The following is a 26,933-nucleotide window of genomic DNA, read 5'->3' as shown; positions in this document are numbered from 1 at the left end:
TGAGGGGGAATGGGCTAAAGTTGTGCTGGAGAGGTTTAGGTTGGATATTCGGAAGAACTTCTTTACGGAAAGGGTTGTTAGGCATTGGAGTGTTTGGGTCCCCATCCCTGGAGGTCTTTAAAAGACGTTTAGACGTAGAGCTTAGTGATATGGTTTAGTGGAGGACTTGTTAGTGTTAGGTCAGAGGTTGGACTCGGTGATCTTGGAGGTCTCTCCCAACCTAGATGATTCTGTGATTCTGTGATGTGTGTAACGGAGATGCCCAGTCAGGTGCCTGATCCCTTTGCCTGCGTTTTTTACCTCATCTGCCCTCAGATGTCAGAGAAGCCTGAAAGCAGATGCGATCTGCTGGTATTTACCACGGCTTCCCACCCGTTCGCTGTTTACCACGGATTTATTTACCACAGCTTCCCACCCCTAACCCCAGTGAACGCTCGGAGCCCTCCCTCCGAGCTGACGGGCAGGTGCCGCCTCTCCCAGCCGGCCGCGGAGCCGCCGCCATTCGGGGCCGCATCGCCGTGCAGGCGGCGCCCCCTGCCGGGGCCATGCCGGCCCTGGTGCCGCTCTGTCAGTGAACCAGCGAGGGGCGGGAAGCCGCCGCCGCCCGTTGCTCCCTCAAGCTCGAGCCGCGGCCGCCATTTGCCGCCGCCGCCCGCGGCCCCGCCCCGCCGCGGCGCCATCGCAGCCGGTCCCGGCGCTGCAGGGCTCGGCCCCTGCCCCGCGGCCGCTGTGGCCGCTCTCCCGGCCCCGGGGCAGCGAGCAGCGGGCGGCGATGTCGGAGGCGGGCGGAAGCGGCGAGCTGCCCTCCCGGCGGAGTTCCGGCTCGGGCTCCAGCCGCCTCTCGCTGCCCCCCGACTCCCACAACGGCTCCGCGTCGCAGCGCAGGCAGCGGCGGCTCTCCGGCGGGCTGGGCTGGCCGCCGGCCGTCGGGGAAGACGAGGAGGAGGAGGAAGAGGAGGGAGGAGAGGGGCTGCGGGAGTCGGAGGGCCGCGAGGACGAGCGCAGCAGGAGGATGATCCGCAACCAGTACCGGGAGCTGATCTGCAGCGTGCAGCGTGAGCGGGGGGCGAGCGCCGGGGCTGGGACCCCCCCGAGCCATCAGGGCCCTGGCAAGGGGCCTGCCGGGGAGCGCTGGGGGGTTTACACAAGGGAGGATGGGTTTCTGCCGCTTCCATGTGCAGGGGTTATATGTTACATGTCTAAAATCCGTGTGTGTGGAGACACATTATGGCCCTTTTCTCTCTGAAGTGTGGCAGCGGGTGCTCGAGGAGGCACTGCCAGGTTTAGGAGGATGTGGTGTTGGCTTCTGCAGGCTCGCTACGTTTGTAGGGTTGTTTTCTAAGAGAATACAGCACAGTTTACGGATGGTCCAGTGTGCTTGTGTAAGAAAAACAACAGCATTATGACCATGCGTTTAGTACGTTCTTAAAGGAATGTGTGTAGCTGTTGAGAACTGGACGTCTGAAAGCCCTGTTAAATCGTACTTGTACCGTTACACATAAGTCATTTTGCCCAGTGATCTTCAGAAATCACCATTTTTGCATTTGTTCTTCATTTGTTTTTTTTCCTGAAAGTCCCTGATTAATGTGCATGTGTAACGTGAATGACACAAAGAAAACTACAGCACCTGGTGGCTGCTTTGGCACAGGTATAGATATTTGACTGGGACTAACAGGAATCGGATCTACCAGGTTTTGAGCTTGTAATGAAATGAATTTTGGAGTGGTGAAATTCTGCATAAATTCAGCCACGTGAATCATATTCCATTGAAGTAAATGGAAAATTACCCCTCCAAACCAATCTAATACATTATCATTAGTAAGAACAGAGACTATAAAAATCTTGCAATGCATGTATGACTATATTCCATATCTGTTATTTATAAATTAATTCAAACAAGACAGTTTTGAGTAAGGAGGATGTATTTCTTGATGCTTCCATCTTTAAGTAATTTAGGATTTCATTTGCGTCCTTTCCACCTAGAAAATCGTGAGGATATGCTGAGTTCAAAAAGCAACAGACTGACAGAAGCCTTGGAAGAAGCCAATAAACTGTTCAGTGGAGGTAAAACAAATTCTGTAGTCCTTGTTAGAGGTGAATGCTTGACAGTCAAGTGTGAGTAAATGACGCCTTAATAAACAAAATGGCAAGAAGATGAAGTTTTTATCCAAGTACTTCAGCATAAATATTAATGTATAACTTGAAATAGGTAAGCTGAAGAGGAATTGTTTGAATAAGGCGATATTTAATGTTCTTCTTTTTTAATGTTTATTTGCAGTTAGAAATGCTTCTTGCTTTATCTTGACTTTCTAGGAAAATGTACACAAGCAGTACCCAAGATTTTAGCGTAGGTAGGCTTGTTTCACTTGGAGGGAAACAAAAACATGTCAATGAAATACACACTTTATTCTTCAAGATAACGTTAGTTGTTCGTGCTTGCCTTTGCCAGGCTTATCCTCTACCTTTTTTTTTTTTTTTTTTTTTTTACGGAAATATGAGTATTCTGTAAGTAATTGCACTAGAGCTCATAGCAATAAGATTATTTACAGAGTATCCTGGGTATAGAGCTTTGTGTGCTAAATTTAATTGTTTCTGGTAATGACATGTTATTAATATACAGCCTTTTTCTTCTGTAACAGTTTCTTGTGCACGAGAGGCTGCGCTGGATGCCCAATTTCTCGTCTTAGCATCAAATCTAGGAAAGGAGAAAGCTAATGAGTTGCGCTCAGAGATGACAACATTTGATTCGCTAACGTTTGCAGAAGACTTGGTAAGTTCCAGACTCAGAATTTGCTAACGGTTTTGCTAGAGGTTTACCCTTTTTGTTATAGAATCATAAAAGATTGTCAGGCAGTACCTTACAGTTCTGATATAATTTAAGTCTTCCCATAAATTTCTTTGATTAACTTTCTGGTTAGTTTTATTTTAAATCATGTATCGTGTATTCAGCATTTCCAATTTGCATAGGGGAAAATCTCAACTTGCAGATGTAGGCATCTCCTTTCCCCCTGCTACTTCATCACAGTTTTGTCAGTTTGTGCTCTTGTGATAGTCTTATATGCTTTTTTGACCATGTTCAGTAGTTACACATTAGTTAACTAGTGTCTTTATCTTGCCCAATGCTTTGTTTGTTTTTGGATGAAGTTTTCAGGGTCCTTTGTGACTCGTGGGATGGGACTTTGTGTTATTTGGACATTTAGCCATGCCATGATTGACTGCTTTTATTGTGGATGGATGGAAGAGTGGATTCACAATAGCACTGAAACACTCTTCAAAACATGAAATGCTATGAATATTCTCTAGCTTCTGTTGTCATCTGTAATATAAGAAACAGATTAATTGAGGGAGGGGAATGCATTTCTTTGGTTCTAGTGAAATATTGGAAAATGTAAGACTGATGCATATCTGAAAGCTTAAGATCTCTTGAAATGAGATCACCGTTTTCTTGTGGTCCATGCAATTCTATTACATGGTGTTTCTGTTTTGAAGAACTGTGAAGAACTACAAGTCATTCGCTTCTATATGAAAATAATACATTGCTAAATACTAATACTGGATTTTGTCACTTAGTTTATTTAAAATTTATCTAAATTTAGGGATTTAACTTCCTTTAATCAAAGGGAATAAAATATCAGACGGTGTAACTCTTGTATTTGTCACAAGTCTGAATGTATTTTTCTGTTTTCACTATCTTCAGGAAAGCCAAGGTTCATTTGTTATACAGTGATATTAAATACTAATTTAGCAGGACAGACATCATAATACAGGATTTTACCATTAATCTGTCTGCTCATCTTTCCTGAAGTGAATTTTCATTGCATTTTTTTTCTTTTGTAGCTAACATTCATGGGTATAAATCGTATCGAAGTCGATGGAAATGATAGCGATACCGAGAACATTTCAGCTGGCTATTTACCTAGTAATGCCTGGCATAAGCTGGGAGAAGAAGCAGAAAAGTACTTCAGAAGAGCACCTTCTTTTCACTACATGTAAGTTTATTTAAGGAAATAGTATATGCTGCAGCACAGGCTAATGGCCCTAATTGGTGTTCATTCTAAAAACCAAATTTCTTGCCTTTAATGCCCTGGTCTTGAGTAGAGTTTAATCTCCGATCATAAAGTGTTTACAAGAACATCTACATGGCCTCTGTTCTGCTATGTTGAATTCCTTATCTTCAAGATTTGTCATACGTGTTTGATACTGTTTTTGGTTTGGATACAAAAATATCATATCTGTATAGCAGGGGTAGCAAGGCACGTCCGATTTATCAGTCTCAAACTAAAACCAGAAGATGTAAGTGTCTCTCTTTCCTTTGAAAGACGACTCTTCTCTCTCTTTTCCCTCCCTGTACAAGCTGCAGGCAGAAGTACAAATTGAGGAACCTTTATTTTTGCTGTTCCTTCAGAAGAGAAACCACCTGATTACTTTTGGGTGGCCATTCGTAGGTGTTGTGGTTTAACCCGGCCAGCAGCTAAACACCACACAGCCGTTCGCTTACCTCCCCCCTCCCTCTCTGGGATGGGGGAGAGAAATGGGAAAGTGAAGCCTGTGAGTTGAGATAAAGACAGTTTATTAAGATAGGAAATAATAATAGCGTGTACGAAACAAGTGATGCACAATGCAATTTCTCACCACCCGCTGACCGATGCCCAGCCCATCCCTGAGCATCCGGCCCCCCACCCTGGCTAGCCACCCCTATCTATTGTTCAGCATGCCGTCAGATGGTATGGAATTATGGAATAACCCTTTGGCCAGTTTGGGTCAGCTGTCCTGGGTTTGTCCCCTCCCAGCTCTTGCTGCACCCCCAGCCTGCCCGCTGGCAGGACAGAGCGAGGAGCTGAAAAGTCCTTGGCTTGGTGTAAGCAGTGCTCTGCAACAATTAAAACATCAGCATGTTATCAGCACTCTTCTCATCCTAATCCAAAACATAGCACCCTACCAGCTACTAGGAGGAAAAATAACTCTGTCCTAACTGAAACCAGGGCAGTAGGATCAGTGTCATCTCTCTTTTTTATGCTTTAGGCAATCTCTTTAGTAGGACTTTTTAGCTGCTGTGAAATGACCATTAGTCATTTGGCTTATAGCCAACACTTCAATTCCAGTCTCAAACTCAGCCTACAATGGCAGGATCTAGTTTTAGTAAATTAGCAGCAGTAGAGTTGGCAGAATATTATGCAGTTGTCTATGCTTCTGCGCTTCTTCCACTCCCTAACTTTAAGAAATTTGCTGGATACAATAATGTGATCGTACAGTGTCTGATACTTGATGTTGGATCGCTACTTGAGATATTTCAAATTTATGTTTCTTTATCTCAACTCTAAGTAAGTATAAAATGTTCTAGTAATTTTTATGATCTTGAGACAAAACTGACTACAACTGACTTTGTTTTATTTCCCGTCTCATTAGTTGCATTTTGATGTCTTAAATAATGGTGATCTGCTTGTGATGGAAGGTGTGCAAATATTAGAAAAATGTTCATTTTAAATAATTAAAGCATAGTACTCATTTCCAGGAAAAAAAAAAAAAAAAGCCAAACAACATTTTCCTGAGTCCATCTCTTTTTATACAAGGTCTATTTTTTAAAAATCATTTTTCATATGTATGCTCTTTTTATTCTGTTTAGGTTGGGATCTTTCAAGTCTGATCCTCCTGTACCAAGGCAACGGATTGAGAGGCAGAAAAAGGCTGCAGGAGGAGAACTAAAACGGGCAATGCCTGCTCAGGTTTGTGAACAGTTACCTTTTATTAATGAATTGTATGGCATTACTACTTATCAAGAGGTGTAAAATGCCCTGTCGTACCTGCAGAACTGTGACAAAATGCAGCAGAGAAAGATCTTGGTAGTGTGTGGTAGTGTTTCCATCAGTTTTAAGAGGGGAAGATGATGATAAATGTCTCACGAAGAATGAGAATTCCCAGCTTACTGAGATTTCGCAACTCTGATAATCTAAGATGTTGATACATCTTGAAGGGGAAAGAAGTTGAATTGATAAATAGAAAAGGAAATGATAAATATGATAAATGATAGATGTTTGCCTACCTATCCACTTGCATCGTTGGCCATGTTCCAGAGTGAAGTGCCTGGAACAGTAATCATCATGAGAAGAGACCAAGACAAGTGCACGAGTTTATTTGCTCTGATGTGCTTTGCATGGGGGAGGCAAGGAGTAGGTAAACTTCCAGACAAAACCAGGGCAACGTGAAAACTTAGGTGCCTTTTCTGGGGGGAGAAACAAAACAAACAAAAAAGCAACAACAGCAACAGAACCTGTCTTTCTGTATAAACAAACTTATTTATTAAACTCTCAAGCTGTGCTAGGGCTGACTTAGTGCCTCAGTTCCACAGAACTGTTTGAAAATAGAAGAGTAGACCTATAAATAAGCTCAAACCATATAAACTGTGACCTTTCAGTTTGATATTTTACAATGTGAACTTTATTCCCAAAGCACTTCATAAGTTGTCTCAAGTTCGCATTAGTGTCTGTCACTGCATGTGTGGCACAAAGAGAATTTTCTTTTACATAACACGTTCATACAAGAACCATTTCTTATTCTTGTCTTATAACAGCAGTTATATTAGATGAAATTATGATTCTTTCTTCCAGCTAAAAAAAATGGAGGAGTCTCATCAGGAAGCTACAGAAAAAGAAGTAGAGAGGATCTTGGGATTATTACAGACTCACTTTAAAAATGATCGTAAGTATGATTCAATTTAGCTTTTATCTCATTCATTTGAGAAAATGAGTACTCTTCATCTTCCACGGTGACGAGTTGTTAAACTATAGAAACAGAATTAGATGGAGCTATTAAGTAAAAATCTTTATGCTGAAGGTCACGTAGTGACTAGATATTCTTTCTGCACACTAATCAGTTGGGGTTTCACATAATCGCAGAATGGTTGAGGTTGGAAGGGACCTCTGAGAGTCATGGAGAGCCACATAGAGCCAGTTGCCTAGGACCCTGTCCTGTTCTTGAACGTCTCCAAGGGTGGATGTTCTGCAACCTCTCTGATAGCAAAGTTATATTTGAAATCCTACCCTCCTCTTAGTAGTAGAAGCCTTTTTTTTTAAGAAGGAAATCAAATAGCGGCATACCCAGAAATCAGTGTGTACACGCGTGCACCCTACAGAAGACGGAATGAAATATTCTCTGGAAACTTTCTGCACATATGCAGTTGGGAATTCAGCGTTGTAGTAAAGTTACCATAAATATTTACTTAGATTTTAAAGAGAATAGTGATGTTAAGTCTGTGTTTATACGTATTAGCTCAGTGTGTATCACCTGTTCTTTTAACTAACCCACTTTTACATCTCCAGCTTGTACACCTATTTTCTTCTTCGATCTTGTGATTGATCCAAACTCTTTTGCACGCACTGTGGAAAACATCTTCCATGTGTCCTTCATCATAAGGGTAAGGCGAGACATGTTCCAGCATCTTATTATAAATGCTGGAATTATATGGAAATCTTGATTTGTTGTTCTGTGTGGTATTGAAATATTAGGATTTAAACATCTGCATTCCTGACTTGTTTTCCACAAACATTCTATATTTTAGGAATTAAATAAAAATAAAAATAGACTTTTACTAGATTTTTTTTCTTACTATTCCAGTCAATTTGTCGACAACAATGAAATTTTTGCTATCAATATCATTTAAAAAAAGGATTCTAGTGTACGTATATTATTATAGATTATAGAAGAGTATTCGTAGAGCATAGAAGAGTTACTGAGATTGCTATTTTTTAAAAAAAAAAACACATTTTAATAATTACTTGATTAAAAATGTCCTTGTGGTAGCTCACAGTGCCAAGAAGCTTATTATGCTGCATAATAAGGTTTAAGCATTGTGAAGCCCAAGGGTATAGCTATATGTCTGTTTTACTGTTTTTATAAAGTTTATGCATGAGTGAAGTTTTGAAGATTGTACTTTCATACTGTAAGATCTTGGTAATTGGCATTATAACTAGCTTTCAGTTTTGTGCTTTCATTCTCATTCTTGCATCTTCATTGACTTACTCGTTTAAAGGTTGTTTTTCAACTAAATATCTTGGTATTTTATTTTCCATACAAAGTTCTTCTGCGATGTATTATGCTGTACTTGATTCAATAGATTTGTGTTTCAAACTATTAATTTCTCTCTAGTGAATAAAATGTGCTTGTTAAATTCAGGGAAAGGGAAAAAAATAAAAATACATTTTGACCAATGAAAACCACATTTTGACCAAATTCAGGGGGTTAACTGTATGTAGTGATGCAATTATGAAGAACTAAATATTAAATGAATTATAATGATTTTTAAATCAATTTTTTATAATCCAGCAGTCACCAGCTGTCTTATAGCAACTGCATTCTCCTTGATAAGTTCTGTAATCAAATATATTTTCCTATTTTGTTCAACATATGTATTTGTTTATGATGATGTAATATATCAGTGCATTATCTCATTTAGATTTAATATCTGAAATCTTAAATCCTACTGATTTTTTCAGGATGGTCTTGCAAGATTAAAGCTGGATGATGATAAATTGCCAGTAATAGGTAAGTCTAGCTTTAAAAGAACACATATTTTTTTAAAAAAGTAGCTAGGCCTTATGTGTTCAGCTTCAGGTATATGGTTAGCTGCAACAGCAGAGATCTGGGAATAAGCAGTGAAGGTAATTGAAGGCTTGAAGAAATTTCTAAGAGTAATCAAAAAGGTTGAGACTCTTTAAACATATAAATCAGTTTAATAGACTTTTTCCGTATTTCTACAAGTGAATTCAATTAATAGAAGTTAAAGGTTATTCTGTTACCTTGAAAGTAATAATTAATAGTAACATGAGTGCTGCTATGCTTTGAGAATGCTATGCTATGATTTTGCATGCAGGATGTTTCCTTTCTCTAAGTTAAGAAGCGCTGCAATGTGAAAACAGATGAAAAGGAAATACCATCCTAAGTATGAGGTCTCCAACTTTTATTTTCATGGGATATCAATTAGATTGTGATCTGGTGGGATTTCACACACGGATAAGCCCTTAGGCCCTTCTGGGACTCAGAAATTTAGAAACCAACTTTTTAAAATCGGTAAGACTAAAGAAACTTCCCGGGCAGCGTATAGTACAGGCTACTGGTAGAGAGGAATTTAGTGGAGTATGTATTATTGATATTAATCCTTGTATTATTGATACTAAGCTTTGTGAAGCTTCTGTGGTCCTGAAGGAAACTGACCTAACAACTGTAAAATTATGAAAATTTAATGTTTTGAACAGAGCCCATAAAAGAAAATGAAGGAAGAAAGGATGATGACCACAGTAATCGAGCAAGGAACCAAGTTGTCATTTCCCTGAGCCGTCAAGAATGGAAGGTATGAGATAACACTTGGTAACTTTGATTCATTTATTTTTTTTCCCCAAGTGTAAGAACACATCCGAGAGCTGTGCTGATAATGTACTCGGATGAGTACGGGTGTATTTCATCACTGCACTTAATTTCATGGATTCTAGAACAACTACAAATCTAATTGGCATTTTTAACTGGAAGCAAACTGGGAAGTGGCACAGTGATTCATCTTTGATCCAAAAAGCCCTGTCAGTTTAAGCACTTTTAACTTGTGCAGTGACTCACTTTTCCTGCTTTACGAGGACTGCGTAACTACAGAATGGTTCTTCCCTTATGGATGGTACGTGCTTCTAGATGGGACGTTTGCTATTTTTTGATAAGCCTTCCACAAGAAGTTTCTTAGTACATACAGCTTTTCTCCTTTGTCACTCAATGTGCAGAACAGACTCAGTCATGTGAAGTAGTGCTTTAGTTTGAGAAACTATTTACCAGGCAGTAACTGCAATTGTATCGAAGTAAATCAGTTCCTGTAACTAACTTACCTTCTGTCATTTCTACCTAGGACATTGTAGAAACGTTTGAAATAACAGAACCCATGATCAGCCCTCCTGCCTATAGTAATGAAGATGAAATGGAGATAGCTTAATTCTTCAAGTAAGTCTTTTTTCTTCTTTTTAATAAATCAAAATAAATAAACATACAGTGCATGCATTCCTTGTTAATGCGTAAGTACGGCAGAGAAATATCTGTGATTATATATGTAGAAACAGTATAAGTGAGGTAATTGTGTAACATTCTGACTGTTCTATATTCCTGATCTCTTCTTGGGTCAGAATGTCTCTAGTCTGCTATGTGGTAATTAACAGAAAAGGTCTTTTTTTTTTTTTTTTTTACATTTGATAGTCAGTTTAGTTCTACACTTCAGTTCACTTTTGAAATTGTATATGGATACCTGAAATGTAATGCTGTGAAGAACCATAGCATAGTTTCTGTATTTTTATTTTTTTAACACACTCACAGCTGATCTTGTTGAGAGTAGTTTAGTTGAGAGAGTTAGTAGAGTTAGTCTGAAGAAGGGCTTAGGGAAACAGAAAGGTAATACAGTCTATTTCCCTCCAAAATCCTTTAAACAATTACAGAATTACTTTATTATCTCAACTGTGTGGGGAGTGAGGTAAACCTTACTATCTTCTGTTTTTGTTTTTTTCCCCTCAGGTGCCTTAAAGAAAAATATTTTAAACTGTTACCTTCAAATAAGATTTTATATGTATATATTGTAATATTAAATTTATTTTCATTGGAACATTCTGGTACTTTATATAAGCTGTATTGTTTTCACATGACACAGTTACCGTAACCTTTCAATTTATTATGGCTCTATTTATGGCTTTCTGTAAACTTTACTGACACTTCCAAAAGCTTTCATAAAAATGAAATGCTGCCCCCCTTCTTTCATTCGTTGTCTCTCACCAATATTTATGATAAAGTTTATCATATCATAGAATCACCGAATATCCCAGGTTGGAAGGGACCCACAAGGATCGATCAAGTCCAACTCCTGGCTCCACATAGGATCCCCCCAAAATCAATCCTATGCCTGAGAGCGGTGTCCAAAGGCTTCTTGAACTCCCTCAGGCTCAGTGCCATGACCACTGCCCTAGGGAGCCTGTCCCAGACGCAGAATCCAGCACCTGCTCTTGTTCAACTTCATGAGGTTGGCGATTGCCCAGTTCTCTAATTTGTCAAGATCTCTCTGCAAGGCCTCTCTACCCTCAGGGGAGTCAGCAGCTCCTCCTAATTTAGTATCGCCTGCAAACTTAATATGTGTTTGAGTCCTGCATCCAAATCAATTATAAAAATGTTGAAGGGAACTGGCCCTAAAGTAGAGCCCTGGGGAACGTCACTGGTGACTGGCTGCCAGCCTGATGTAACCCATTGCTGTAACCCTTTGAGCTTGACCCATCAGCCAATTGTTCACCCATTGTGTTATGTATCTGTCTAGTTGTATGCTGGACATCTTGTCCAGAAAGATACTGTGAGAGACAGCACGAAAGCTTTGCTGAAATCCAAAAAGACTACATCTACTGGCTTCCCTTGGTCAACTAGGTGGGTAACCTTGTCCTAAAAGGAAATTAAGTGTACCAAACAGTTTTCCTTTTGTGAACCTGTGTTGGCCGTGACCAATGCCTGCGTTGTCTTTCAGGTGTTTCTCAGTAACTCCCAGAGTAATCTCCATAATTTTACCAGGCACTGAAGTGAGACTGGCAGGCCTGTAATTGCCAGGGTCTTCTTTCTTGAAAACTAGAACAACATTTGCCAGCTTCCAGTCAACTGGGACCTTTCAGGATTCCCAAGACCATTGAAAAATATTTGAGAGGTCTCGTGATGACATCAGCCAGCTCTTTGAGCTCTTCACCCTGGGATGAATCCCATTGGGCCCAGTAGACTTGTATGTGTCCAGCTGGAGCAGCAAGTCCTGTACAAGTTCGGTGTCGGATGGCAGTTTATCGTTCCTGCAGTTACAGTTCTCCATCTCAGAACTCTGGAGGTCCCGGAGCCCATCACTGATGTTGAAGACAGAGGTGAAGAAGGCATTAAATGTCTCTATTTTATCTATGTCTGTTTTTATGAGGTGACCATCCTCACCAAGTAATGGGCCAATGCTATTTCTGGCCCTCTTTTTGAGATTAATGTCTTTTAAAAAGCTGTTTTTATTGTCCTACGCTGTACTGGCCAGCTTTAACTCTAATTGAGCTTTGGCCACACAAATTTTTTCCCTACAATGGTGGATAGCATCTCTGTAGTCCTACCGTGTCAGCTAACCTTGCTTCTGGTGGCCATACACTCTCTTCTTCCACCTGAGCTCTAGAAGATCCCTGCATATCAAGCTGACCTTCTGCCCTGCCTGCTTGACTTCCAACATTTTGGAATTGCCTATTCCTGTGCTCGTAAGATGCACTTCAAAATTGACCAGCACTGATGGACCCCAATGCCTTCAAATGCAGTTTCCCAGGGGGCCTTACCAACTAGTTCCCTGAGGGGCCTGCAGGCTGCTCTCCCCCTATCCAGGCTTGATTTTTTTTTGGTGGCAGTTCTCCTATCACCAAAAATTTTAAACCCACCTACTTCGTGGTCATTACGGTGAAGATGGCCACGTGTATTTGGTTTTGTAACGTAGGTAGGACAGCTGTGTTAGGCCGTAACATTATTTTCTTTAAAAGAAATAAAACTTTGCTCCGTCTGTAGAAAATGTGCTTCTAAGCACCGTCTCTGGAGTTTCTAAGATTGTTTATCTTTAGGATTCCTTTTATCATTATATAGGGGTTTATATTATAGAGAGTGAAGTAACGGGTACTGGGTAACGAGGGTCTACTTTTCGTTTCTGAAGCCCTGTACTGCAGTCAGCAGGGTGATTTGTTTTTTTTTCTTTTTTAAGTAAAAAGAAAACTTTAAAAAGTAACCATTTCTCTTTCATTTCACAGAACTAGTACTCTGCTTGAGCTTCCAGTACAGCAGTAGGTGGCTGAAGAATGCAGTGGGTTATTGATCTGTGCTGCTGCTAGCAGCACTGTTGGAGGATGGTAATAAGATGTGGTCAGGTAGTGAGGGTTCTTCAGAATGGACAATCTGAGCATTTTTGGTCATCTCCAGGGAGCTGAGACCTATGCTTGTTCAGGCTGTTCGTGGCTTGTTCTGAGATTATCAGGTTATTCTGAAGGCTAGGATGAAAAAAGCATCAAACGGCTCAGTGAAATGTGGCTCACAAGTATTTCACACTGATGTAAGTGAGCAACAGATCAGGCATATTGATCTGTCCATCAGTGGGGCACTGAGGCTTAGAATCCCAGAATTATTAAGGTTGTAAAAGCCCTCCAAGATCATCTGGTCCAACCACCCCCTAACTGCCAATGTCACCCACCAAACCCAGTCCACAAGCACCACATCCAACCTCTCCTTGTACAGCCCCGGGGACGGTGACTCCACCACCTCCGTGGGCAACATGTCCCAATACCTGACTGCTCTTTCTGAGAAGAAATGCCTCCTAATTTCCTGTCTAAACCTCCCCTGGTGCAACTTGAGGCCATTCCCTCTAGTCCTATCACTGGTTACCTGAGAGAAGAGGCCGACCCCCAGCTCCCCACACCTTCCTTTCAGGGAGTTGCAGAGAGCAATGAGGTCTGCCCTGAGCTCCCTCCAGACCAAACAGCCCCAGTGCCCTCAGCCGCTCCCCACAGGACTTGTGTCCCAGGCCCCTCACCAGCTTCGTGGCCCTCCTCTGGACACGCTCTGTGCCTCGATGTCCTTGTAGTGAGGGGCCCAAAGCTGAAACAGCACTCAGGGTGCGGCCTCACCAGAGCAGAGCACAGGGGGACGATCACCTCCCCGGCCCTGCTGGCTGCACCGCCCCTGACCCAACCAGGATGCCGTCGGCCTTCTTGCCTCCCTGGGCACACTGCTGGCTCATGTTCAGGCGAGCACTGACCAACACCCCCAGGTCCTTTTCCTCTGCACAGCTTTCCAGCCGCCCTGCCCCAAGCACGGGGTTGTTGTGACCAAAGTACAGCGCCCGCCCGGCGGGCAGCCCCGGCTCCTTTCCCCGACCCGGCTCCGCTCCGTGCCCGCGGGGCTGCGGCCGGGCGGGGCGCTGCGGGGCGGTTGAGCCCCGCCGGGCGGAGCGGGCCGGGCTGAGCCGTGCCACCATGCGCAGCGCCGTGGTGGAGTACCGCGGCTGGAAGGAGGGCGGCCGCTGCGGGTACTGCGCCTCGGGGCAGGGCAAGGTGTCCGCCGGTGAGTCCGCCCTCACTAAAGATGGAGGGAGGCGCCGGGCCGGCCGGGGAGAACATGGCGGGGCCGCTCCTTCCTGCCGGCTCCGCCCGCGCCCTGCCCGCACCCAAGATGGCGGCGGCGGCCGGTTCCGGGGGGCCCGGGGCGCCGCGCGGGGCTGCGGGCAGGGCGCTGCCCTGAGCCGGGCGTGCCGGCGGCGAGCATGGCGGCGGGCGGCGGCGGCTCGCCGAGCATCGTCGAGTACTTCGGCGGGGAGGACGGCTACCGCTGCGGCTACTGCAAGAACGAGACCGGCAACCTCTCCCACGGTGCGGGCCGGCGGCCGCCGCGGCCCAGACGGGCGGGGACCGAGGGGTTGCAGGCTCCGGACGGCCCGGAGCGGGCGGAGGCGGCGGGGCCGGGGGCAGCCGCTGGGCAGCAAGCGCCGTCCTCAACCTCCTCGCCTCAGCCCTTCCCGGCCCCACGGCTTCGGAGCTGCGGCCTGCGGCGGGGAGGGCACCGGGCAGCGGTGTGGGGCAGCGCCCCGGAGCCTCGCCCCGGGTGCTCGTTGTGTCGGGGTGTCTGAGCCGTGGCTGTTGTGCGGCGAGGTGAAGCGCGCGGTTAGCGTGCTGGAAAAGTTTAAATTCTCCGCTTAAAGGTCAAACGAGCAGCATGGAGGAAAAACGAGGAGGGTGTTACTAACCAGTGAACCGCAGTATCCTGAAATCTGTGTATTGCTGTTGGAATAAGAGAGGGGAAGAGCATGCTTGTGGGGGACTTGCTTCTTGCAGTCCTGCCTTTCAGGGAAAGCGTATCTCCCCCTGGTAATACCAGTTATATGAGGAGATACCTGCGTGGCTTTAGGCTGTTTAGAAGGATGACGCTTACCGTCCACCTTTTATTGTTATTATCCTGTTGTGTTTGTTGGGTGCGAGATCCGTCACTGAAACTCCACGCGTGCGTTCTCTAGTGGGACAAGCACGGAAGAGCGGTGATTTTATTCAACATAGAAAGCAAGTGTGCATGAGCTCCGGCTTCAAACTTTTACATGATGGTAAAAATGCTCTAGTTCAGGATCTTTTCCTTGTACACCTTCATTTGAGTGCCAAATATGTCCTGTGGTGTTCCTTCCTCCTCCAGTGGAAGGTAGCTGCATGTAACAGTTACAAGCGTTCTACATTTTTTGAGTATCAGATTTGAGCCTGCTTGTTCAAGCTAGGTTGTATTTTAAGGCCCAAACCTCGTCTTTCCAAAGTGATTTCTTCCGAGAGAGCAGCAGCTTATCCCCATGGCAAGGCTCAGTGAGTTTAACGCCATGGTCAGACAAGTTTTCCTTGGGGCAGCCGAAGGGGGAGCGAAGCCTGCTCTTTCCCTGATTTGCTGCTCCAGAGGTGACAGATCCCTGAGGTCTGCTCCGCTCAGCAGTCACCTGCAAAGTGCTCCCTGAGAGGTCCCTGGAAAGGCGCTGGGTTAGCCTCAGCAGCTCCCCAAACAGCTCTTCTCCCCCAGCGTTTCTTGGTTTAACAAAGTTAAGGAGCACTTCAAAGTCATTTTGTTGGTGTACCTTAGGGAAGGGTAACAGGTGAAACTTAAACTTTTCACTTGCACTTTAACAATGTATTCAGTTCTATCCAAAGATTTATGTTGTTGCTGCTTTTCTTAATGTGGAACGTGGTGTTGAAATGATGAATTTATGAGATTTATCAATACGCCAAGTCCTTGAGAGACATCCATTCTAAAATCGCTGTTACCTGATTAATTTTACAGTGACTTCTGTAGAACTTTTTATATTTTAATGCGTTAGAGCATAACGATGGTCAGTCAAGTGTATTACTGTTTATTTCAGGTATGTGGGCACATTCGATGACAGTTCAAGACTACCAGGATCTCATAGATAGAGGATGGCGAAGGTAAATTTAGAAATAAAATAACCTTATGCCTTTTTAGATTAAACTTCGCTTTGATTCAGTTTAGAATCCAGATTTAAATTTTAGGTTTCTGAAAACAGTTAACTAGCTTCCATAAAAGGTGGGAATGGAAATATTTGTCCTATGCTCTATGAATTTTAAAGCATGACACTGTTGAACAGGGAAAAGAGGATTCTCCTTTTTCTACCTAATATAAAAACGGTGATAATAAATTAGACAAGATCACGTGGGAATTACAACTTTAATTATTAAACAGTAAATATACCTTTACAGCATAATGTATTTAAGATTGATATTTAAAAGACTATTTAATTAAGCAAATACTGAGTGTTATTCTCTCTCTCTTTTTTTTTTTTTCAGTGATATATATTGTTTTAGATCAGTTCTGTTCTTCGTGTTGCACTTGACAAATGTGTGTTACAGTCAGTCTGTCAACTTTGCATCTCATGCCCTTAAAACAGATGGGGGGGATTTCTGAAAGTAACTGTTCAACATCTTGAAAAACATGAATGTTGAGGATTTAAGTGCCCCTCATCATAGGTTATTTTCAGAAAGTTGTAAATAGAAGAACTAAAACAACTTGGAAATTTCTGGTAGTGTTCTATTCCTTATTGCACAGGAAAACCTGTCTGCTCTAATAAGGACAATTTGGTGGCTTCAGGAATGTTTTTAAACATATCTGAATGTTTTTTTTCAAACATACTGCATAAACACAGCCAAGCAGATAAACAGATCAAGAGCTGCCAATTGAAAGCAGTGCTAGGATCATGGGTATCTCTTGGCCACGTTCAACAGGCCTGAGGATTGTTCACCAGGTGCAAATTTGATAAAAGACCTTTTTCTGTTGTTAATGCTAGGATCTGTGGAAACTTTACATCTGTGAATATATTTGGGATCTTTTGTATCAAACTCCTTTCTAATGGGAATCTGATCAATTTTGAAACTTCATATTTTCAGGGAAGACGGATTTTTTTTCCTCTCCTTTTGGGGTTCTATTCTAACGGAGTCTTTTGACCACAGGAAACGTTACTTCTCTTCTTCCTAACACCTGTTTTTAGGGATATGTGGATTGATATTTTGTTATCAGTATTGGACCTTGTGCTGGAGCTCTAACAAGGAGCAGAAGTAAAAGAATGTAACATGTGCAAGGGTAGCTCTTGTCACATTCTTTCCAGTCAGATTTTGGGAAGGAGTCTGGACCTTGAGGCAGGAATGCGCTGGAGAATCCAGGGTATCGTTTTTATACATTTATATACCAAAATTCTGGTTTTCCATTAATTTTGTAGTACAAGCAACAAGAAATCAATGCATATTTATTATTTTTTTAGAAGTGGAAAATACGTCTACAAACCCATCATGAATCAGACGTGTTGTCCTCAGTATACAATAAGGTAAGAGGCCTGGGATGTGGTCCTGTAACTGATGTGACTATTTAAAACGTGTCCAGCCATTTGTGTTTAGTGCTTTAAATACGTAACAGCAGATTAACTTTTTAAGTCTTAACGATACTAAATATATTCTGTTGGGTTCGTGCACAGGCAGGTCAGGGGCTCTGTGATGTTGTCAGTGGCTCTGTAGCACTTCACTGCCAGCAGTCTGCTAAGTGTGTACCCTTTGTGCCTGGATTGTAGTCCAAGGCAGGAGTCCTGTGACTGCTCTCTTGTTCGATGGTTGCAGGTCGACCACTGTGTCTGTATTCCCAAAACACGGCCGTAGTAACCCAAAAAAGAGAGGCTATCCGTTGACTAGTTATGAATAATTCCAAGGAGGCTTTTCTGCCATTAGTAGTTAGAATCAATGCTGTGCATATAAGATGGACAAGTGAAAAATTGCAGTGTGCTAGCCTCCTAGGAAAGCTTAATTTCTGCAGTGCTCCAGGTCGTCTTGGTGTATTTTAGTGATTATGGTGTCTGTGTATATTGCTATAAAATATTATGGAGTATAAGACAACATAACTTTTATTAACTCAAGAGTGTTGCTAAAATATTTGATCACTTAATATACGGAAATTTAAGAATTAATTAGAAAATATACACATATTGTAACTTTTTCTCTTTGAAATAATCCTTCTCAAAAGAAATAGTCATAACTTCTTTTTTTTTAAGATGCCAGGCGTTGCGATTTCAGACTTCCAAATCTCACAAGAAAGTTCTGAAGAAAATGTCGAAATTTATTTCCAAAGGAGATGTTTCAAAAGTGGTGAGTGAAGGTAAGAAATTCTTATTGTTGGAAAGCAAGACTGATGTTTGAAATGAGGATTAAGGCTGATTGATTGAATGGCTAATACACCGGTGTGGTTTTTTTCATGCAGCCCCCTTTATGGAGGGCTGGCTAGGTTTTGTTTTTGCAGCATTTTGAATCAAGGACACTGTGCTGCCCAGAGAACAAATTGTGGCAGATGACTTGCTTTGCCACAATTTCATGGAATCACAGAATGGTTTGGGTTGGAAGGAACCTCAAAGGCCATCTCGTTCCATCCCCCTGCCATGGGCAGGGACACCTCCCACCAGCCCAGGTTGCCCAAAGCCCCATCCAGCCTGGCCTTGGCCCGGGGATGGGGCATCCACAGCTTCTCTGGGCAGCCTGTGCCAGGGCCTTGCTGCCCCCCCGAGAAGTCCCACGCTGTTTATCTAACGCCAAACCCAGCTACTCTCTGGTAGAGAAGCTGTTGTATTGGTTCTGAGATACTAATTTCCCTCTTGTAGATTTGCAACGCGAGATTAGTGAAGACTGCCCCATTTCAGTGTAGAAAATAAATCTGTTCTCATTTATGAGTTGGTTCCAGTAATATAGGGTCATAAAGGAAGATTGCTCTTTTCAGACTATTCCCAACTTTGTGTTGGAGAACAGTTGTAAGATTGGAAAAGAATTCATATAGATTTTAATTGTGCAAAGTTTGAGCTGCAGTTATATGGAGAGAAATTAACTCATACAGTCTTTACTTGTTTACAGAAGAGCCTATGGATTCCCATATAGAGGATGTAGTCCCGAGCGATTTTGCATATAAAAGTGAATCTCAGGTCAGCCAGACTGAACTGACTCCCTTGAACGAGGATCACGCAGAGGGAGTGGAGAATGAAGATAAGGACAAAGCTGAAACGAAAGAAGAAGTGAATGTGAAGAAGGTGGAGTCGGGTTCTCTTCAGATACCTGTAGATAAAGATGCAGCAGGCCCTGGAGAACCATCACATTCTACTAAAACTGTTCATGTGCCGCCCAAGCCAGGTAGTTACGCTTCTGGTAGGAATCGGAATGTTTTCATTATTTGCATGTTGTTGAAGTCCCTCTTTTTTTTTTAATATGCCTAGTAAATCAATAGTTATTTTATTTTGGCAATCTATGGGATTATAGCGCATAAATTGATAGCTGCTGCGTGTTGTTTTCTTAGTTCTTCCTGAAAATTGCATTGATTTTCATCATACTAGATCTAATAAGATTATTGTAAGATCTAATAAGAATACCTTAATTATTGTTTTAACATTTCTTCATATCCATAGGTTGTCTTGTTATACAAATTGTGGAGTTTACACCCTGTGAATACACTCCTGTAATAACTTACGGCGCTATTACATTTTCATATACTGTTTGCCCCAGACCTGAGTGGCACTGGAAATAAATTCAGTATGTTAACACGTTTTAATTTCTTAGGCTTAAAGGAAATTTATTTAGTAGAAAGCTGTTCAAAAATACGTAGAGAGGGATACTTTGCAATGATGTTTTCTAGTTGAGATTTTTCATCTGTTTGGGAGCTTGCCTTGTTTTATGTTTTGACAAACTTTAGCTTAGAAAAGCAGTGTCCTAGTGGATGTGAAATTATGAAAAACTGTTTTCATTTCTACCTTTTTCTTGCTGTGAACTTAGTATTACATTTCTGGAAGGAAGTACAGTAACTGTGCGCTAAGTAAGGCAGCCTTGATCATTTTATTTTCTGAAGTATTTCTACACTGCTAAAGCTCTCCTGCTGAAAAGTGAACGTAAATGCATGTTCATTTCTAGAGATTTGTGTGGAACTGTATGGAAATATTGATGACATTTTTAACAGAATTTCAATATAATAAGTCTAATATCAGGGTCATTTTTTTTCCCCCCAAGGTGAACGTTATCTCTTAGCAAGCTTTTGCATCACAATTATAAAGATTTGCCTTTGGACTGAGTTCAGACACAAAATCTTTACCCTAAAAAAGCATAAGCTCATTGTCAGCCTGTAATCTTTTCCGTGTCATAGCTGTTTCAGCACCCCTCGCTGTGGCACGAGAGCCTGGAATCTCCATCTGATGGTGGTGATGTTAAGCTCTTCGCACAGCTTGCTGTGACGGGGTAGACCGCGTGTCACAGCTGGTGGGTAATCCTCTTTGTGCTGCGATCGTAGCTGCTGCACGCGCAGAGGAGTCCTTGAGGGTCTCTGGGGAAGAAAAGGCTGGGAAGTGCTGCTAATGGGATGCTCGTGCGGAGTGCTGCAGGTTGCCTCTCTTACAGCTTCTCGTGTGCCCTCTTCTTGTAGGATGTGGTAAGGGGTCGATGCATTATAGCCGGAATAATTCATATTTGTTAAAATAACGTGAACAAACACTCACTCCAATTGCATCAGGTTTTCACCAGCTTAACAAAGCAATTTTGCATCTAACCAAAGAGGAAGGTTTTCCAGAAATGCTCAGTCAGAAACCCAGCAGTGCTGCATAGGATTGGTTCTGTTGCAAGTTCTTGGAAAATGCGTCCAGAATTTTTAATACTGCATTTTATTTTTCGACTTTATAAAACGCAGTCAAACCTTTATAGCCCTGCTGTGCAAATTTTCAAAACCCTCTTGTTGTTAAAATAATTAATGAAAAGTTTTACGTTTTGTAAACTTCATCTTGGAAGCACTTGTGTGGAAATTGACAGCAGATGGCAGTCTTGGGTAAAGATTATTGCTCTGAAAATAGCGAAGTGCTGTCTTTAGTTATGTTAGGAACAGCCTTGGGTAAAACTTCAAACACTGCACATGCAGATAAAGGAAGTTTGAAACGTTGTTTGTGCTGTGTTTCAGAAAAAGAGGGTTTGCTTTTATGGAGGAGAAATAACCGTTAACGTGCTTCTCTCTGTAGGGTTTAAATTAAATATAAAGGGAGTAAGAAATGTATCAGAAAGCTTATTTGATATTGCCTTTTTATTATTTTTCTTTTAGGATAGGTGGTGTCACAGGTCAAATCTAGTTTAAAATTTTCCAGATAGAAAGATGTTTAGTTTTCTTCTCGGAAAATATAGACTTATTCCGTAATAAGATTGTTTAATTGCATTTTTATTCCTTTATAAACAAAACAGGTCATTGTCCTATAGGAATAATGGGCTGTTTCTGCACAGTTTCAGATAGGAAAGAAGGTTTGCTTATGTCTGCACGCACGTTCATTGTTTTAAGAAGTTTTTCTAGCTAACTTACAGCTCAGAGAAGATATGAGACATGAAACAGATCCCAAGGCAGACGAAGTGCTGTAACATTCTTCAAATTTATCATGGGTATTTTAAATAAACTCTTCCACTGACTGTTGTTTGCCCATGGTCAGATCCCATAATGTCTGTAATTTCCTCAGAATATTTGTCCTTTTCTGGCGAATACTTGAGTTGTACGATGAGATAAATGCCCAAAAAGCATGACTGGGCTAAGGACGCTTGATGTAAAATTGGCTGGTGCAGTTGCAGGACGCCTGAAGAGCGCAGGAGTAGTGTTAGCTCCCTTTTGGGGTCCCTGAGATGCCCTCGATGCTTTAGCTTGTGTGGAGCCTGTGCAGAGCAACCCGAATGGGGCTTTTCTGGGAGAGCTGTGAAGAGCTTCCCCAGGAGTGTCCGTACAAACTGGTTCAAGAGCTGTTCTCAGGAGTTTTCCATCGTTCACGTAGAGAATGTCCTCGATTGAGCAACCACCAACATGGGTAAAAATGTATCCTGCAGGTTGGGGAAAGAGCACACGCGTAGGCGTACAGTTTGCTTTATTTCAGGTTTTTCAGATTTCAGACTTTTTCCAGTTCACGATTTTTCTTCCTGTTTTGATATGTATCTCCAAAAGAGGAGCGTTGTGTCTCAGTGCAGTTGAGGCAGGCTTACTGTGGAAGTCTCGTGGATCCTGGAAGTTCTGAGCAGAAGATGCTGCACTTTGGGTAATGGTGGCTACATATTCTGAGATCAGAATAACCTTCCCCAGGTCCTATGGACTTTGTAAGTCAGTGATTCTTGATCCACTGAACTGAGGGTTTGATAGCACGAAGTTCAGCATGCTTTATACTAAGAAGCAATAGCAGGACAGTAAGAAATAATTTCCAGTGGCTGATAATTCATAAGGTTGCAAGTAAAATCAGCTTCCCTTACTCCAGTTGCCATTACTATAAGATTGTTCTCTTAAAACTCTTATATCTGGTTTGTATATTTTTTCTCTAACTCTAGAGCCTGTGCTTGGGATTTAATTAAAATAACGCCATTCATGGGAAAAAACATCTGACAATAATTCTTCCACCATCCTGACCATAAAATGAGCTGGGGGAAAAAAAAAAAGTGATAAATTAGTGTTTTTCCCTTAACTAAAATACCATTTTTTCAGTGTAGTAGTGTTAACATAGTCACCAATACAAAGTTTCCTGAGGAATACCTAGTGCAGGTTAAGCCATCACGTTCTGTATGGCATGTGCAGTACAAAGAATAGTTTACTGATGCTTGAAAATGGATCCCAGTGTGTTTTGACAACTTCGGTGTTATACCAGTAAAGAAGGATGCAGGCAGTGGCTCCGAAGGCTGCGGTTCTTTGCAGGTGAAGTGAACCTAAAGGCATCAGTGAGCTTTTAAAATAGCAGTGCTCTCACCGCTTCCAGTTTGCCAAGGGATGCCGCTGTTCACCCTTGTCCTTTGGGAAGGTTTGAAGAGGGTTGAGGAGAAGAAAGATGTCACTGTTGGCTAGTAAGTTACTGGTAAGAAGCAGGAGGAGAAGGAAAGAGAGCTCTAACCACAGTTTCCTAGGGGTTGTGGGCAAAATAATTTCCAGGCCTCTTAGAGAGTAAAGTGGGATAAGCCACAGTTAAGTCTGGGTTTGGATTATCCTTTATCTCCTATAAATGTTAGCAGAGTTGGAAATGTGTCGTCTTAATGCTTCACATGAAAGCACCTCACCAGTCAGGGTACGTTCCCATCTGAAAAGGTCAGTCAGTCTTTCAAAAGTTGCCAATGTGTCTTTTTGCAAATACACAGATTTGGGGAGAAAGCTTATGGCATAAGGAGACTCCTTCAGCAGTTTGTCATAATATTTGCAACGGGTTTTGTTCTGTGCAAGATATATGATTCTGTATTTCCCTCTGTGGGAGTAGTCTTCCATTATTCCTCTCCTTTTGAAATCTTTAATATTATGGCTATTTTTTGGCCTCCAGCTCAACTACCACTGCATATAAAAAAAAATAATTTAAAATAAAATACAGAATTGGAGTTATTTTTGATTATGTTAACTGGCTGGTAATATAAAAATAAATTTTCCCTCTGTGTGGAACTTTCTGACTTGGCTGAGACAGCTGCGTGTTGAAATTTCATTAATTCTTTCATCACTGCTTGAGCAGTGCAGCAGGTTCATATAGCTTTTACTCAGCTTCTGGACCGGAGTAGGATGTTCAGTGACTTGCCTGTGCTACTTGGAATAGCTGATAACAGTGTACAAAGCTCAAGGTGAAAGATGATACTACGAGGGTTAGGAAGACCTTTCTTGTTTCTGCAAATTTATAAAATATGCATTTATGACTTTACAGCCAGTATCAATTAAAATAGTGATATGGGGGAAATTGCTGCTTGTAAATAGATAATTTGTTTGGTGACCCTACTTCCAGTGCATTTTGTGGGTGGAATGGAGACCAGGCATATTTTCCACATTGAAATAAGTTCAGCATTTTTATAGTTCTCCTAGTCTTGACTTTTCAATCTTACGTTGCTATCCGAAGTATAACATAATTCTGGACCCTTTGTTAAGGGATTTGGATCAAGCTACATTTTTATTTGTGCAGGTCTTTGGCTTTATATTCCTTTAAAAGTAAGTTCTTGTAGTACAAATTAGTGTCGTCTATTGTGATCCTTTTGTTTTCTAGGTGTGACTTTTCTTTAGGTAAATAGCATTTCACTAATAAAACATTATGAATGGTTAAAGATACTGGAGTAGAGTTAAACTGATAGAAGTGAATCTGCTGGTAAAAGCAGATATCTGGATACTGTTTTAAGAAAAGATATAAAATGACGTGGCCTCTTGCTGCTCTTTCATGACGTTAGTGGTGTTGGCTGTATTTCTGTGTACTGGGTTGCGGGGTTGTTTTTTTTTCCTTTCATTATTTCAAGCTGATCCTGTAGCTGTTTGGATATATGGCATCATAACACCAGGCACGAAACAGAAGCTTTTGTTTGCTTTTGAGGGAAGGATCTGGCGTAATGATTTAAGGACAGATTTAGGGGGAAGTCTTTTCATATTACTTTAAAAATATGTTCTTGACTCTGGCTTAGACAAGTAGAGAGGAAAAGATCATTACAACTTTGGTGTTGGGTGTTGCCACTAGCTGTGAATGACCACGTTATGTTCAGACCATGGCATGCAATTACTGGTAATTTTAACAATTTCTTTTCAGTCATCATATGAGGCCACTTGTTTGTTGCAAAATGTGGTGTTTAATTCTTTGCTTGTATCTTTGAAGGCAAAGGGGCTGATCTGAGCAAGCCACCATGTCGAAAAGCGAAGGACATAAGGAAAGAAAGAAAACTGCAGAAACTCCTTCAAAACCAGATGGGTACGCTTGAAGGCTCTCCGCTTCAAGCAGCACAGCAAGCTCTCCTCTCACAAAACTCTAAGACTCCAGCAAACCAACCCAAATCTATTGAAGACTTCATTTTTGCCTCTTTGCCTGATGACGCACCACACAAATTAGAGGTAATGGCTCATTCACTGCTGTTGAAGGCAAACTAAATAAAAGTCTTGTTAAGGAGTTTTTGAAACTCTGCAAATGTTTAGGCGTTCAGGATCCGTGACTTTGCTCACTGGCTATAGATTAAATCTTAAAATACATGTGGTACATCATGATGTATTTGGTACGGCTGAGTTCTGTGTCACCACAAGGGGGTGTTCTTGCACTTGCAGTCAGTTGTAGAAGAGACCAGTACAGTTAACAAAGTACTTGTAAATTGATTTCATACCGAGTGACTTGAAAATGAATGACTGTGAAGTAACTGGGTGCCGAATGATTAGAGAGATTCAATATTTAGTTTTGTAGTAATAGTTAAACTATCTACTCTACCCAAACATGACAAGAAAGCGGTAGCTGTTCATAAAACTAAACGGATAAGAAGAGAGCTCTTTTTTATAAATACCAGTGGTATGTGTTGATGTCTTTGGAAGCCATTAAGGTAATGGTAGAAAAATTGCATAATACCCTGGTTGCAATTAAATTTATTTGTAATATAGAGATAGTCACTTTTTGGCTTCCTAACGTTTGTTAATCATAAACACAATATTTTTCTTCTGGAAGCTGAAAAGCTTTCAGAATTAAAAAAAAAAAATCCTGTAGCTATAGATTATCAATTGGAAATTAAATTTTAAATTATCAGTTGGAAATTTAAATTTTAAATATCCTTTTATTACTTATTCGAAGTGGTGATGACTTAGAAGATGCACCTTAAATAACTGACAAGAAGCCATGAAATGGATCTATTTTGCTAACACTTGCAGATTTCTGATGAGCCATATAGCAGAAGTGTAATGGCCTTGTCTGAACATTTTCATTTAGAAGATGTAGGAAAAATTAAAAGAAAAATGGTTCTAGCAGTGCTTTCTTAGAGTCTTTGTTCTTTACTATGTCTGTCAAGTGTTTTTTTGTAGAACCAATAGTTACTTGTGAAAATGGAACCGTACTGAAAATTATATGGGTTTGGAAATGAATGTGCCCTTAAATATGCTTGAAGAGAAATGCACTGTTGCTCATGTGATAGCATACCTTTGATCAGGGAGCAATCACTTTTACTAAAAACACTGTTTAATTTATAGATTCTTAAAATTTATTTCATTTGTTTGTGCGTAATGGTGGTGGTGGGGAAGACACACAACTTCCTTTTAAAATTACTCATAATTGAGTATGGGAACATTGTTTCCTCTTCCTCTTTAAATTTGAAAAATACCTGGACGTCCCCTTGGGATTACTGCAATGCAAACGTGGTCTTTATCCAAAGAGCACAGATATGAGGCTTCCAAATACATAGATCCTTCAAGTATATTTCAGTATGGTAAGAAACTTCAGGAAGATAAAATTGGAAAATGTATAGATCCTGAAAACTATTTGTGTAGTTCCTGTAAAGGTGTTTTAGCCCATTCATAATTTGAAAGCCTTGTATGTCATTCAGTGCAAACATAAAAGCCTTCAATAATCAAAATTGAGCTGAAGAATGGGAAGGCTGTTGTTTAATATTAATTGAAGCGTTAGGGTTCTTTTGCAGGAAGTCAAAATTTCTCTCTGTCATGATGCTCATATATGTGTAAATATATAATTATTGTGTGATATTGTAATAACAAATGTGTTTAACTTCTTCTGAAGGTGAGGGTGGTGAGATCATCTCCACCAAGTTCACAGTTCAAAGCCACATTTCAGGAGTCTTACCAGGTCTATAAGCGTTACCAGATGGTTATTCACAAGGACCCACCTGATAAGCCAACTATAAATCAGGTCAGAAGGCCAAATGAATTTTATGCAAAGCTCAGCTTCCCTTCCATTTTATGTGTCTTGCGTAGATTCTAGGAGAAAGAAACGTGGATTAATTTTATACTCAGGGGAATGTAGAATACTGTATCAAATAAAATCAACATTCTGAAAGTGCAAACTTTTGATACCTCTTTGTGAGTGCCACAAATATTTGGTGTTAATTGCAGACAGAAAAGCTTAGAAAGTTTCC

At 41.4% G+C, this 26,933-nt stretch overlaps 2 protein-coding genes across 5 annotated transcripts in view; both read left to right on the top strand.

Moving 5' to 3' along the window:
* The first annotated feature begins 557 nt into the window (after positions 1-557).
* On the top strand, positions 558-10,773 carry NSMCE4A (NSE4 homolog A, SMC5-SMC6 complex component). The gene is made up of 13 exons (XM_035329411.1): positions 558-657; positions 704-718; positions 761-1,055; positions 1,984-2,064; positions 2,640-2,770; positions 3,838-3,989; positions 5,624-5,723; positions 6,606-6,696; positions 7,317-7,411; positions 8,490-8,538; positions 9,249-9,343; positions 9,881-9,972; positions 10,534-10,773. The coding sequence occupies exons 3-12, from the start codon at positions 773-775 to the stop codon at positions 9,962-9,964; spliced, it is 1,161 nt and encodes a 386-aa protein (XP_035185302.1). The 5' UTR covers positions 558-657; positions 704-718; positions 761-772; the 3' UTR covers positions 9,965-9,972; positions 10,534-10,773.
* Positions 10,774-13,955: 3,182 nt separating this feature from the next.
* ATE1 (arginyltransferase 1) overlaps positions 13,956-26,933 on the top strand; it is an 85,114-nt gene continuing 72,136 nt past the window's right edge. Inside the window, exons 1-7 of one of the 4 annotated variants that reach the window (XM_035329850.1) lie at positions 13,956-14,106; positions 15,929-15,992; positions 17,339-17,401; positions 18,116-18,219; positions 18,963-19,235; positions 24,692-24,924; positions 26,579-26,707. In XM_035329850.1, the coding sequence (XP_035185741.1) occupies positions 14,019-14,106; positions 15,929-15,992; positions 17,339-17,401; positions 18,116-18,219; positions 18,963-19,235; positions 24,692-24,924; positions 26,579-26,707 (954 nt within the window). In that variant the 5' untranslated portion in view covers positions 13,956-14,018. Of the gene's footprint in view, positions 14,107-14,187; positions 14,412-15,928; positions 15,993-17,338; positions 17,402-18,115; positions 18,220-18,962; positions 19,236-24,691; positions 24,925-26,578; positions 26,708-26,933 lie in introns of those variants that run through there. The other 3 variants (XM_035329848.1, XM_035329851.1, XM_035329849.1) reach the window with 3 other exon arrangements.

Source organism: Oxyura jamaicensis, chromosome 6, assembly GCF_011077185.1.
Source record: "Oxyura jamaicensis isolate SHBP4307 breed ruddy duck chromosome 6, BPBGC_Ojam_1.0, whole genome shotgun sequence".
Taxonomy (NCBI): Eukaryota; Metazoa; Chordata; class Aves; order Anseriformes; family Anatidae; genus Oxyura; species Oxyura jamaicensis.
This window is presented reverse-complemented; position numbering and strand designations above follow the sequence as displayed.